Below are 13,451 nucleotides of genomic sequence, written 5' to 3'. Positions count from 1 at the left end.
GGTTTTGAGGACGACGCAAATTTTGGTTTGTACAAGTTCTCTCTGAGCAACACTGGAATCCGTGGCCGTTCAGGCTGTACATCCGTTGACGAGGGTGTTTGTTGGCCATGTGTAGTTTGTCTCCTTCCACAACGTGAGGTTTTGGTTGGCATCTTGAGGAATCTAGTCAGCTCTGCAGCTTGCTGCACATCATCGATACGAGGGTACTTACAAGGCTCTGGGTGTCGTTTGATGTATTCGGTCGTCTCGAAATTTTCGGGGTCACAAGTGATTGACTCTGAACCTACCTCCTGATAAATCCGAATGTAATCGACCCTCATAGTCGCCGGCATTAACTTTGCCAAGTTATGCAAGAACACCGTCGCAAAACTGTTGGACATGCCAAAGTTCATGATGATGGACATGGGTTCTTCAGGGATTGTTCTTTGACCAATGTTTCCGTTCGGCCTAATAGATCGAGGGTCTACCTTGTAGGTGTACTGATCTCCAACGAACCAAGAGACATCGCCATTGGTTCCAGGGGTGTATTCGAAGCCGTACTTCTGATACGCCTTCCCGTCGTACCAGTCGTTGTTGAGCCAAGTCACGGCAGAGAGAGCTTCCTGGTACGGTCCACCACGATAGATGTTCATGCCAGTATTGGCCACATCATAGATCTCCAGGTAATCGTAGTCCGGCTGGTAGAAGATATCGAATGGAGCAATCTGCAGAGACTGAGATGCTGTACCTACAGCAGCGTCGTATTCCCCAGGACCCATGAAGCCCGAACTGGCCTCAATAACATCGATTTCAGGCGCAGAACGGGAGTACCCGGCGTTGGGATGGTCCTGGTTCTTGCAAGTACACGCTGGGAGTCGCATGCCGGGGAGTAAGCTCAAGCCATCAGGAGAACTTTGGTTGGCCGTGATTCCTGCGTCGCACTTGTGATCATAGCTATATGGCCACATGCCGTCCGTAGTTGCGGGATAACCAGGCCGACCAAGATTGCCCATAGCCCAAAAGCCCGGCCAGAAACCTTGGATATCTCCACGGCCAGGCAGCGAGATGCTTGCTTCCAATCGGCCCCCCTTGAAGCAGAGCTTATTCCAGGATTGCAGCATGCCAGAGCGGTAGTTGAGGTTGTGATTTTGGAAAGCATCGAAACGAAGGTTCAAGGTTCCATTGGCCGTAGTTATTGCATCTGGGTCGTACCACTCGAGATCCTGCGTAACACCATACCATATGTCAACGCCCTGGAAGTAGGGATCGTCTCCGTCGTAGAAGGTTCGTCCATCGGTGTTAAACTCGTCAGAGAACTAGGTATAGGAATTAGAAGCTTGGTTTCATTTGCAAGCTAGGACATACCGTAAGCTTTAATTTCGTCCCATCATGTGAAGTTACCGTCTTGGCATCGTCTGGGGTATCAGGATCAATAAGGCCTACTCTCTGATTCTTGAGTAATGGCAGCTGGTCTGATAGACAATCTGGATTTCGGGCACAGCTTGATTTAGGACCAGCAATGATATCTCGAGAGAATGACCTATAAAGTGTCAGTCATGTCCCGAGAAGCCGTAGAGAACAGAACATACAATACGGGGTACCCAACGAAGAGTACCAAGATCGCAGCAGTAATTAGGACCAAGCCTCCTACGTTCGCCATTCCTCTCTTGTTCCAGATATCGCACCTGTCCCGGTCGTTGTCGTCCGGTCCCGGGTTGTGCAGATAATCATCCTTCTCTACATCTTCTGGGAAGAGGAGTAATCCAGCCGAGGGCATGATGTTGTACTTCTCAGAAACGGTTTGTGTATTGATATTATCATCGTCGCTACCAGCTCGCGAGGGAGCTCTTGGATCCTCAAATGGGGATGGGAATGGAAAACCAGCAGGAGCAGCAAAGCCCCGACTGTCGTGACTTGGTGTGTCTGAATTCCAACTCGATCTTCTAGAGGACATTCCAGATGGCGTGCGAGAAGGTCCCTCTGATGGAGAGTCTCGGTACATCCTTGAGCGCATTTTCGGTGGTAACAGTAGCGAGTCGGTTGAATCTAATCCTCCTGAGCCATACATAGCATTTGTGGTGGGCGCGACCGAGAGCCGGGATGTGGGAAGAGCCGTGTTTCTGGGTGCTGGCAGCAGACTTCTTGACAGACTAGGCGTTGCTGGAGTTTGAACTGATCCAGGGCTATTGGACTCCATTGGTCCCAGTATATCTCCTCCGCTGCCAGAATTGACAGTGACACGCAGCGGCCGCCGAGGCCCTGCCCTATCCGATGCCATATAGATGTAGGAACAGGAAAAAGAGATGGATCTTTCGTATCCAGAAACCACCTCTCATCCACTCCGCCCAATTGGGGACCGTGTGGTGGAGATAATGGTGTGAGGCGGTCGTCGGCGGGGAACTTGGAGGCTCGTAACGTTGTCCAGCAATGTTTCCGAATGTTGGTGTTGGTGGTGGTGGTTGTGGTGGTGGTGTCGAAAGGGAGAGTTGGCAAGAAAGTCTTGGAAAGAGAAGGAGGCGCCGAGGAGGGAAAAGGATTGCGCGGCAGCGGAGGTGGTAGGGGTAAATGAGAGTCGGGGAGGGAGAGTCGATCAAGGGCGATGTGAATATGGAGAGGTCGAATGGGTCTGGTACTGGCACTGGCATTGGCAGTGGTCCAAGGAATAGAAGAAGATGTCGCCGTCGAAGGGACTCGAGAGAAGGAAGAGAGAGTTGAAGAGAGTGAGAGAGAGAGTGAGAGAGTGGATAAGTGAGTGAGAGACTGACTGAGTGAGTGAGAGACTGACTGACTGACTGAGGTCGACAGCAGGCAGAAAAGTCGAGAAGGCAGAACCAAGGCGCAAAGGCAGGCAGGCTTGGTTGGTTGGTTGGTGCCAAGCAGCATTGGGCGCTGCTGGTATTTAAGGGGACGGACTACTGCAGTGGATTGGGAAGCGGCGCCGTTGATTGTGATATTCATACCGCGAGGGATATCGCTAGGGATATCGCTATGGAGATGGATGTGGATGTGGATGTGGATGTGGATCTTGATCTTGATCTTGATATCGACACATACTCGTCAATACCATCATCATCAACTCATAGCCCTCCCTGGCTCGACGTCCTCCACAACGACCTTTTCTACGGCCCTCACATCTCGAGCTTATCGCATCTCCAATATTGGACTCCCAACGGCGCGGCACGGCACGGCGCGGCACTCACCTCGGAAATGACGCCATAACAACCGAAGCGCATCTCAAGAGAAGAGAAGAGAAGAAGAAGAAGAAGAAGAAGAAGAAGCAACGGTAGAAACAAACCAAAAAAAAAAAAAAAATCAGTTCAAATCAACAAATCAACACCCAAAAATATAAAGACAAGAAAAACCTCAGACCTCAGACCAGACCAGACGTCTCTGCGCATCCTTCATTCCAAACCTTCCCCATCAAACTCAAGGCGACACCAAGAGGTCTTGTCCAAACCTTACCCTCGTTAAACATCCATCAGCTACTGTACTACTGACCGGTATCATCCCCGGCGGGATCCGACACCCTCAAGCTTTGCGCGCCGCGCCGCGCCTCAAGCTCAACCCTTGCTTGGCTCAGGAGCTCAACGTCCATTACGGTGCACATTGCTACGTATCACCACTCTTACCCATCGTTATCCTCCCGTTCATCGGCCAGACCTAGGAATCATACACGCCTGTCATGTTCAAGCCGGGGATGAGGCCCATGTCTATCCCAGGCCATCCGATGTTTTTTTTTTTTTATTCCCCCATCTCAAGGAGGGAGGTGATTGATTGATTGGACTGGGTCCGAGCGCCAGATCATGTCAGGGGAAGCCGACCTGCAGACACGACAATGTTGCGCCCGTGGAGGATACTGTGGTATATTACCTACCTTCCTACCCTATTAACTATATGAGTTTGACCGTCGACTTGCCTAGTAACTGACTCATTTCATATATATCTGTCTATAGATATGCCCTTCCCCCTCCCCCAAAAAGAATCCGATTCAAGCACGGATGTGGGAACAGTCAAGTCCAGAGAGAAGGTGGTGTAAGACGGAAGAAATGATCCACCACGAGACCAGAGTTTATTCTGAGTGAAATTTCAGAGATATCCATTGCAAAAGTCCTGTGGTTCCCGGCAGCACACATTGTGCTCACATGCCGTGCAAGTTTTCTCAGACCGACCTACGCGCCTCGGACGGCTCCGTACCGAGGCCATCTTAACCCATCCCAGAGCCTTCATCTCCCCCCTCCAAACTCCATCCCGGCCCCAAGCAGCCCTTCTCAACTCTCAATAGCCAGCGCCTTGACACCCACCAGCCGGCCCCCCTCAACGCCAACAACCCAATACTCCACTCTTGGTCCATCCCTCGCAATCATGTACACCCGGACATCACCCCCATTCGCAGACTCCCTCGTAGCATCAACCACATCCTTATATTGCCCCTGCGGATCCCACTCCCCAATATCCATGATCTGAACATCCGCTTCGTCAGGCCTCGGATGCTGGACCAGCTTTGCGAACGTAGCTACACGCACCAAACAAACAGTTCATTAGCAGTCGTCCAAATATAGATATTGGCAGAGGAAGAAAAAGAGAACAAGCGTTCGACGAACTTTCATCAGGCAACCCCTCCTCTCCCTTGCCCAGCTTCAACGCAACCCCGACGAACGGCTCATCAGCATCAGAGACGTAAAAGCTCTCGTTCTTCCCCAGCACCCTCCTAATAGCCTGAGGCACTTCCACTGCCTCATCTACAGCCTTCAGCCCCTTCACCTCGTTCCCCCCGCCCTCGCTCTTCCCCTCTACCACGCCCTCGCCCGGGTCCCGGTTGGCCTTGTCCAGGAAGGACATGTACTCGTCCTCTGTCGCCATCTTGCCTGCGCCTTCGCCTTCGGGATCCCTCGTACGAGTAGTAGTAGTAGTAGTAGTGGGAGTAGCAGTGCTGCTGTACCACGATTCAGTTCCCCGCCCGGAAAACTGTGCTGCCCCTCGACGACGACGACCCGACTGGTCCCTGAGAGGGATGAGAGGAGAGAGATGGAGGCTGCTCACGCAATAGGTACCGGCGCCCCGGCAGCCACGTTCCGGACCGCGTTCGACTCGCTGTCCACGCCCTCTGCACGCGCTTGCGTCTCGTTTTGCGTCTGTGTCTGTGCCCGTGTTGTGGTGGGCGGCGGCACGGAAGCCAAGTGCTCGTCTGCCAACCCCTCGCGCAGCGCTGCCGGCTGCTGCTGCTGCTGTGAGGAGCTTAATGTTGGCTGTGGATTGGCCGTAGCTAACGGCGCTTCTGTTGCTTGCTTGAAGGACTTCGAATTTGAGGAGCTGAAGCAGGAGAGGAGTGCGCCCATGTTATGCGAAGGTTTGGGTTTTACAGTAGTTAGCTATGGCGGGAGCTATTGCGGGGTAGGAGGATGACAAAGGGATCCTAAAAATTCAGGTCCTACTGTTCCACACAAATTACAAGGTACACAATGGAAGATGCTGGGTAATAGCCCAACTCGAAGCTGGATCACAAATACAAGGCAAAGGTCACAGTGACACGAAAGTATGTTGTTGTACAGAGGTTTAGTTGGACATTTCATCGTAGAATTCTCTTGTTCTACTTTATGCCCCCCTTGGTCATCATCAAAGAGCACAAGATACCATGTAGTGGAAAACCCCCTGCACCAAATCGCGACCCCGTAGGAAACATTGCATAGCCAGATCTCTAAGCAGCAGGTTGAATGTCCTTCTTGAGCGTACCCAAGAAAGCATGCTTCTCCTGAGGAGTTTGGTAGGCACCGTGACCGAACTTCGACGACGTGTCGATCCACTTGAGCTCAACCTTCTCCAATGCTTTTCTCGAGGTGTGGACGAACATGGACTTTCTGAGAGTCATGACACGCTTGCGAACACCTGGAACGGAACCCTTAACGATAACGAAGTCGTTCTTGACCTCTCCGTATCGGACGAAGCCACCCATGCTACATACTATTAGCTTGATCTGAAGAAAATAGGCTGGCGGAACTTACGGGGTGATTTGCTTCTTGCCAACATCAAAGTCAGTGGTGGCGTTACCCTCATCGTCACCCTTGCCAATGCGGTACACTTTGTGGTTGCAAGAGGTACGGTGGTGGTATCCGTCTTGACCGGCACGGGCAACGGTCCACTGGACGTGACAAGGATGCCAGGCTCCAATACAGGCGACCTTACGGAGACCCTTGTGTGTCTTTCTCGGAAGCTTCTTGGTTCCCCATCTGCTGGTGACACCGGAGAAACCGTGACCCTTGGTAACGGCAATAACATCGATCATCTCATCCTGCTCGAAGATGGAGGAGATCTCGACTGGCTTCTCGAAGAGACCATGACCGAACTCAACCTTGTCCGCAACGCTGCCTCCATTGACTTGGATTTCCATCAAATGAGCCTTCTTTTGCTTAAGGGGAGTCTTGCGGATTTGGGTGTGGGCGAGGACACGGACGACGGTGCAGTACTTCTTGATGCGCTCGAGCTCACGGGTGATGGAGGATCCAGAAGACTCAGAGTGCTTCTTGGCGTACTTGGTGAAAGCCTTCTTCTTGCTTCTGTACCAGTTCTTGTAGAATCGGCGCTTTACCTCGTCGCTCAAGTGCTCAGCCCAAACGGTAGTAAGGGAGCGGAGACCTCGGGGAGTTTCGATGTAACCAACTAGACCAACAACGATCACCTAAAAAGATGTTAGCCATAAGCACAATGTGCCAAGCGGGCTGCGTTGCTCGTACCGGTGGTGTCTCAATGACAGTGACTGCCTCCACGACCTCCTTCTTGTGTGTCTTTGCTCCTGGGCGGTCGAGATCGCGGACGATGGTGGTCATACCAGCCTTGTAGCCCATGGTGGCTGTGAGGTGGACCGGCTTTTTGGGGTCATCTTTGGGGAAGCTGGCAGAAGTCATGAAGTTAGCAGGTAATCCCGCAATGATGTGCGAACGAGGAGGAAAAACCATGGCATCAGATTGGAATTGCTGTGTATACTCACGACTTGACCTTGCCGCGATGACGGGCAGCTCTCTTGCGGGGGAGGTACGCAAGGGAACCGTGACGGGGGGCCTCGAATTTTCTGTGAGACATCTTACGAGACGCTGAGATGCGAACCTAATTGTCTCTGATCTTCCGGGAGTTGTCGTTGCGCGTCGAGTTGCGCTGGTTGTTGAGCTGAGAAAGAGGTTGAGGCCGGGGAGAGAAAAGTTCGAGATAACCGCACTTGATTTGTGCGGAGCTAAAATAAGCGAGACTGCTCTAAGGACGACTTCACACGTGACTTGCATGCCTTTTTCACTCATGGTCACCTGAGCCAATGGCATTAGTTCTCACAGCTCATCCAGAGACCACAAAATCCACTTTCAGAGACACCGTTCCTTCTCCTCCCCTTTCTGCGATTTAGCATTCCTCCCTTCCATTTTAACTGCCTCGATTCTTTCATCCCTATTTCGAAAGTCCTAGCAGCGATCCACCGGGCTCACACGACCACTGATATGGACGAACTACAGCGGCATCGATCCGAACATCCATTGAAGCACGCAGCACTTGGTCTTTTGATTGATCCGGATCGGAAGCAAAGGTTATCTTCCTCTCATGCTGCCCTTGCCTCATAAACACCTCACTTTGTCCACATCACCATCCCAGCTCATTGTGGGTTGCCAGTGCAAGACCTCACGAGAAATAATATCCAACCCTCCACCTGAGTGTTACTCACAATCGTGGGTCTCCCCATTCCAATTTTCGACCTCTCCTCACTTCCAACCGTCACAGGCTATAAGGGCATCACCAGACAAGTCAGTAGCTAAGAGGCACTGTGATCAGACGGACCGAAAGTATGATCAGAGTTAATGATAGTCATTCTATACACTGAAATTTTTCGAAGAAATGTAAGTCCACTCCAAAGGTATCATCATCCATCATTAAACAGAACAAACGAAAATACATTCCATAGAAACCTAGCTTTCTACTTTTTGCTGTCCATTTACAGCACCATTAAGATGTCGGTTTACTCCAGCTGGGGACGCGGCTTTCGTCTCTCCCGCTGCCGAACCGGGTCCAGATCCCGCAGCTGATAGAATTCCTCCCTTTTTGTCCTCCTCCCCATCATCATCATAATCTTCGTCGACGTCCATTTTCCGTGCAGCACGTTCGGGCTCACCAACAGGAGGCAGAGGAGCAGGATGATCCAGACGCTCGCGTTGCTCTCTCTCACGTTTCTCTCGCTCACGTTTTTCCCTCTCACGCTGTTCCCTATCATCGACTGAGTAATCCTTGGGCACAGGAGGAGGGAGCGGGGGAGGCAACTCATGTACGGGGGTGTGAGGGAGAGGTGGCCCTTGTTGCATGGGTGGCAAGTGGTTCTGAGATTGGCTCTGAGGAGGCATGTTATGCGTTGGGGGGTGATGCGCTGCCTCAGAGGGATGGTAATTATCATTGGCTCTACGCTGTTCCTCGACTCGGCGTTGATCTTCGACACGGCGTTGATCTTCGACACGTCTCTGGTCTTCAGAACGGCGCTGCTCGTCCAAGCGTCTCTGATCCTCAGCACGGCGAGCTTCCGATGAGCTGCGGCGAAAGTTTTCACGCGGAGAAGTCGATACACGACGATGATGCATGTCATCCAAACGGGCTCGATTCTCATCATTAGCAGGCTTTTTCACGGCCGTATCTTCTTCCCATTCACGCATCCGCTTTGGACCCACCGACGAAGCTACTGAAGGAGGTCTCTCACCAATCCTGTCAACGTTTCTTTCGGCAGCAGCAGCTTCGGCAGCAACTAATGCAGATGCTGGCGCCGGAGCACCACCCTCGATACCGCCTGGGTTAGAAATATCTGGATGGTGAGGCTGAGGGTACTGTTGTTGGTGTTGATACCCGTTCTTGGGTGACGGCATGCGATTGTCAATGATTGGGCGAACCTCTGTCCGAGGAGGGCTATTAGGTCGACCAAAAGGTGGAAGGGATTGCGGGCCAGGACCAGGGCCATTCATGCTGGGTTGGGCAGGAGGCAAGACAGATGCGCCAGCGTAGTTGGGGTTGGAGACCCGTTGGGGAGGGGGTGGTGGCGGCCCAGAAGGAGGAGGCTGCGACAGCCCTGGGTACGGTCCCATTGCAGCATGCTGCTCTCGAGGGGGTGAGCGGCGACCACTTGGGCCACTTGGGCCAGTTGGGCCAACTTGCGGTGGGCCGTTTTGCGGAGGCCCTGGAGGTAACCTCTGTTCAAAAGGTCGCAACTGCTCGGACTGCCTGGGGCTTTGTGCACGTGGTGGGGGTGGTACGGGACCGGGGCCCCGAGCTTGGTCTCTCTGCTCGTACGGGTTGCCGGGGTGTGGAGGCGGGTTGATCTCAGCGAGTCGGCTCCAGCCGTTTGCAGGCGGGCCAAGAGGGGGACCCGGAGGTGGAGGCGGAGGAGCAGAGTTCCCCCATTGAGGACCAGGAGGGCCGACGGCTCCACTGGCTTGGTAGGTTGTCGGGTGGACGTCTTGAGGCAGAGGTGCGCTGGCCTGAACTGGTATTCCAGCCTGCCCGCTGCGAAGTAATTGAAGACGGGCTTTGATGTGCGCGTTGGCAGGATCAAGTTCCGCTGCACGTTGATACGCATCCAGCGCATCGTTGATCTGGTTGTTGCAGGATTCGTACTGTACTCGTCGTTAGCGGTCGCTCAAACGAAATCCGCCGAAACATGAGGGCAAACTCACCAAGGTGCCCAGGTCGTACCAGACCTCGGAAATGTACGGGTTCAGGCGTATCGCACGGGAATATGCATCAAGTGCATCTCGGTACTGGTTGATCTGGTAGTACAAAACGCCAATCGAGCACCAGAATGTTGGGTTCCGTCCGTCGCGGTAAACTGCTTGCTGATATGCTTCGTACGCCTTGGGGTACTTCTGCTGTGACATGTAGCATCGTCCAAGCAGATACCAGCTCTGGGCATCACTTTGATCTGCCACGTGTTAGTGTCGCAATCGCGAGACCGGAAATCTTTGACGAATTTACCTGAGCCGACGGATTTCTCCAAGTACTCGATCGCTTGCTCTTGGCTGCTGAAACTGTTATTCTGCTGGTGATGGAGCCAGCCTAGCTGCTGTAGGACCTTCGCATGATTCGGGTCGCGGTCCAGCACACGCCTGTAGGCCAATTTCGCGTTGTCGTACTGAAACGGTTGTCAGATTTGTACGCTGTCGCAGGAAATGAGATTACTCACGTCTTTCTGCTGCTCGTGGACATGACCGATCTGGAACCAGATATCCTCTTCTGTCAAGGGCGTTGGTGGCACTGAAACAATGTACCGAAAACACTGCATAGAGTCAGCTGGCTGAGAGACAAATGTTTTCCCCTTCGGAAGTCGTACCTCGAGACTCTGTTGATACTTGGACTGTTGCTTGTAAATTATGCCGAGACGAAAGTAAATCTCGTTGGCCTTTTCAAAGTCTGGCTGCATGCGCATGACCTGAGAGAAAGCTTCTTCCGCGTGTTCAAGGGAACCATAGCGATCATAAAGAATGCCGATGCCATACCACAGCTTGGGTTCCTGACCTTGCGTTAGAGTTTTGCCCGAAGATCAGAGAGACGCTGTTCCATACCTTGGGGTCTCTCAGATGGTACAGAGCTTGTTGATAAGCGGAATATGCTTGCTGCAAATCGTCCATCATCAAATAGCAATGACCTTGGAAGGTTAGCGAGGAGCATCAAGACGGAGGTGGTTAACATACCAAGACTTCCCCAAACTTCTCCGTTGTTGCCTTCTAGCTTGAGTATGCTCTGGAGGTACTCAACCGCCTTGTGATACTGCTCCTGCGTGCGTAAGATACAACTTATCGCATTCATTGCTGGTATAGATCGGGGATTGGCGCGAAGGGCATGCTCATAAGCAGTGATCGCCTCATCGAAGTTATTCATTAGCTCCGTACAACTCCCTGTCCTATGGTTAGCCGAGTGCCGCGAATGGGGAAGGAAGCGCCGCACCAATTTGCATCCATACAGCCTCATTAATTACAGCCACCTGTTGCATTATTGGCGCAAAGTGCTGCTGTTGCGGCACCATTCCTGGCGGAGGAGGGCCACCTGCCGGGCCATGGTGCATTTGCATGCCCGTAGGAGGAGACGGGTGATGGGCCGCCATTTTATTATATTTTGTTTTTGGCCAAGTCGCGAAAAGCTCCGGGCTGGTTTATATCTGGGCGCCGGCGGCGAGTACGCGCGCCACCGAAGGCCAGTCTCCGGATGCTCGCACTATTTACACTGTGGAATAAGATGGGATAGATCTTGTTGCAGGTATCGTCCAGGTCGGAGAGCGAGAGTGGGAGATGGGGAGCTAGAGCCGGGGACTAGTATTGACCCAATCCAGCTGTTTTTGGCTGGCTGGCTGGCTGGCTGGCTGGCTGGCTGGCTGGCGCAAAGGGAAGTGAGTGAGCCAAGATGATGCTTAGGCGAAGAATATATCGTAAAGGATGTATGAACACAGGGTGACTGAGAGTTAGGATAGAGATGAAGAAGCTCCTGCTGGTGACGGCGACGATGGTGAAGGAGGTGACGATCGCTGAGACTTACTTGAGCGAGGAGAAAGAGGGGGGGGCGAAGGACGGAGCCATAAGAAGGGGAAAAGGGAAAGCCCAGTGGAACTCTCGTGGGCCAAATATCTCACCTAACCCACGGCACGCTAAAGATGATGTGGAGAATTGACAGCCCCCCTGCTCCGTTCGCTCTGCCCTTGTGTTGCGGCTGCTGCTCACGCTACTCGCCCTGGGGCTCGAGCAGTAGTGGATCCGTTGCGACTAAGCCAAAGGGGGAAGTAAGTTTTCCCTACCATCTTGCTCGGCGGGGCCCGGTCCCGGGAGCGGGCAACGGCAGGGAAGGTCTACTTTAAAGTAGGTATTTTAAGTTACGCTGGGTAAAGTAGGCACCACTACGTGTTGGAAGTAGTAAGTAGTAAGTACTAGTCGTACTACTATTAGCACCTAGTACGGTAGTCGACTGTATGAGGAGCTACTACGTACTAGTAGTACTAGGTACCGTATACCGGTCCTCCGTAGTGTTGGTCGCAATAGGCACCTCAACCTCAACACAAACACCAAGACAGTGTACAGTGCACAGTGCACAGTGGTTCCCATAAAAACTACCGACCCATCACATACTATACAGGATACCTACCCAACGGGAGCGATTCCATTACCGTGATACTTTGCTTCCCTCCCTCTGCTGCATTTTCCTGTCTCAGACGGGAGAAACGGCGCGGATGATGGTCGGTTTGGCTTTCAGGGGTCCGAGGTCCCTAGGGTAGGTAGATCTTTGTATCGAACGATTCAGATGCTTTTGAATCATCGTCGCGCGCACGCACAGCACCCATTACGACAACAAGTTGATTTCGAAACGTCCCCGATCTGGACCACGCCGGGAGAGCATGGGAACTATTTTCGAATGCAGATGTCACGATGGATTTTCTGATTTTTGAGTTTGATTTGGATTTGGATTTGGATTTACGATCGTTCATTTTTGATTTTCGATCTTTCATTTTGATCTTGGTTTTGGTTTTGGTTCTGATTTTGGTTTGAATTTTAGTTTGGATTTTGGTTTGGATTTTGGTTTTGGTTTGGGTTTGGGTTTGGGTTTGAATTTGGATGTATCGAATCCCCGAGTTGAAAGCATCATCTCGACTATTACTAAACGATAGGTACCTATTACCGGTACGTAGTAGTATATGCATACCTCTCTGCCCTTGCTGCCAGATCCAGCTATTCTCTGTATGCCGGGTTCGACATTATCCATCGAGCTGGGAGACAGTTCTGTTACAAGTAACCAATCGCCCGTGATCCCGAACACAAGTCAGAAGCTGATGGATGGAGAGAGAGGAGATAAACAGATAAACCTACCTACTGACCAGCGAGTGTGTTGGTTGGTGCCTTGGCTTCTGGCGCCGCACGCTTCGCCCCGAACCATTTAGAGAGCGGGCATTGGGCCCTGAAGATATACTTTTACCCCCCCTTGGCCCTCCCAGCAGATGGAATGCTCGGGCCGGGTTGGAAAATTCTTCTCAGGCCAGGCCTCGGCTGCAATGCGCTCGGAGTGGTGGATGATGATGATGATGATGATGATGATGCGTGAGCCACAGTCCACACAGTCCACACAGTCCACAGTCCACAGCGCCGTGAGTGAGCACTGACAGTCTGACAGAGCAGGTAGTGCTTCCTCGTCCCGTCGCACCGCATTACGGTACCGTAGTAGTCGTCAACAAGGACCCGGTTCGTTTGAAAGGGATGTTGCATTCTTCCCTTCGTGCAGGTTACTGGAAACAAACGGGCTTGAACTCTCCTCTCCTCTCTTCTCCGATCCGATCCGAGCCGGAAGGGATAGATGGGGAGATAGATAGCATTGTTCGAAATGCCATCCCTCGCTGTACCGCAGTCCGCCAGTCCGCCAGTCCGCCAGTCCGCCAGTCCGGAGAGTTGGTTTCGTCTTCTTTCTTTCGTATTCTTATCATCAGAAAGCAT

At 52.4% G+C, this 13,451-nt stretch overlaps 5 protein-coding genes across 5 annotated transcripts; 1 reads left to right on the top strand and 4 right to left on the bottom strand.

The window, feature by feature from the left end:
• Window positions 1–69: 69 nt before the first annotated feature.
• L3040_000424 (uncharacterized protein) lies at window positions 70–2,257 on the bottom strand (the record flags this gene model as incomplete). Its single annotated transcript, XM_066155149.1, has 4 exons — window positions 70–152; window positions 212–1,295; window positions 1,345–1,519; window positions 1,569–2,257. 4 exons carry the CDS (start codon window positions 2,255–2,257, stop codon window positions 70–72), a joined length of 2,031 nt encoding a protein of 676 aa, XP_066013199.1.
• A 1,525-nt stretch (window positions 2,258–3,782) lies between these two features.
• On the top strand, window positions 3,783–4,187 carry L3040_000423 (uncharacterized protein; the record flags this gene model as incomplete). Its single annotated transcript, XM_066155148.1, has 3 exons — window positions 3,783–3,840; window positions 3,933–4,011; window positions 4,070–4,187. 3 exons carry the CDS (start codon window positions 3,783–3,785, stop codon window positions 4,185–4,187), a joined length of 255 nt encoding a protein of 84 aa, XP_066013198.1.
• Window positions 4,188–4,247: 60 nt separating this feature from the next.
• L3040_000422 (uncharacterized protein) lies at window positions 4,248–5,315 on the bottom strand (the record flags this gene model as incomplete). The annotated part of the gene is made up of 3 exons (XM_066155147.1): window positions 4,248–4,492; window positions 4,581–4,912; window positions 5,020–5,315. 3 exons carry the CDS (start codon window positions 5,313–5,315, stop codon window positions 4,248–4,250), a joined length of 873 nt encoding a protein of 290 aa, XP_066013197.1.
• Window positions 5,316–5,674: 359 nt separating this feature from the next.
• Window positions 5,675–7,053, bottom strand: L3040_000421 (60S ribosomal protein uL3; the record flags this gene model as incomplete). The annotated part of the gene is made up of 4 exons (XM_007292455.1): window positions 5,675–5,930; window positions 5,979–6,652; window positions 6,708–6,864; window positions 6,962–7,053. 4 exons carry the CDS (start codon window positions 7,051–7,053, stop codon window positions 5,675–5,677), a joined length of 1,179 nt encoding a protein of 392 aa, XP_007292517.1.
• An 866-nt stretch (window positions 7,054–7,919) lies between these two features.
• Window positions 7,920–11,086, bottom strand: L3040_000420 (uncharacterized protein; the record flags this gene model as incomplete). Its single annotated transcript, XM_007292456.1, has 8 exons — window positions 7,920–9,602; window positions 9,663–9,907; window positions 9,961–10,117; window positions 10,169–10,261; window positions 10,316–10,495; window positions 10,548–10,630; window positions 10,677–10,880; window positions 10,930–11,086. The coding sequence occupies 8 exons, from the start codon at window positions 11,084–11,086 to the stop codon at window positions 7,920–7,922; spliced, it is 2,802 nt and encodes a 933-aa protein (XP_007292518.1).
• Between the last annotated feature and the right edge of the window lie 2,365 nt (window positions 11,087–13,451).

The sequence above is a fragment of the Drepanopeziza brunnea genome (genome assembly GCF_022702325.1).
Source record: "Drepanopeziza brunnea f. sp. 'multigermtubi' strain 214-2 chromosome Unknown ctg1, whole genome shotgun sequence".
Classification (NCBI taxonomy): Eukaryota; Fungi; Ascomycota; class Leotiomycetes; order Helotiales; family Drepanopezizaceae; genus Drepanopeziza; species Drepanopeziza brunnea.
The sequence above is the reverse complement of the archived record's forward strand: the minus strand, read 5'-3'. Positions and strand labels throughout refer to the sequence as shown.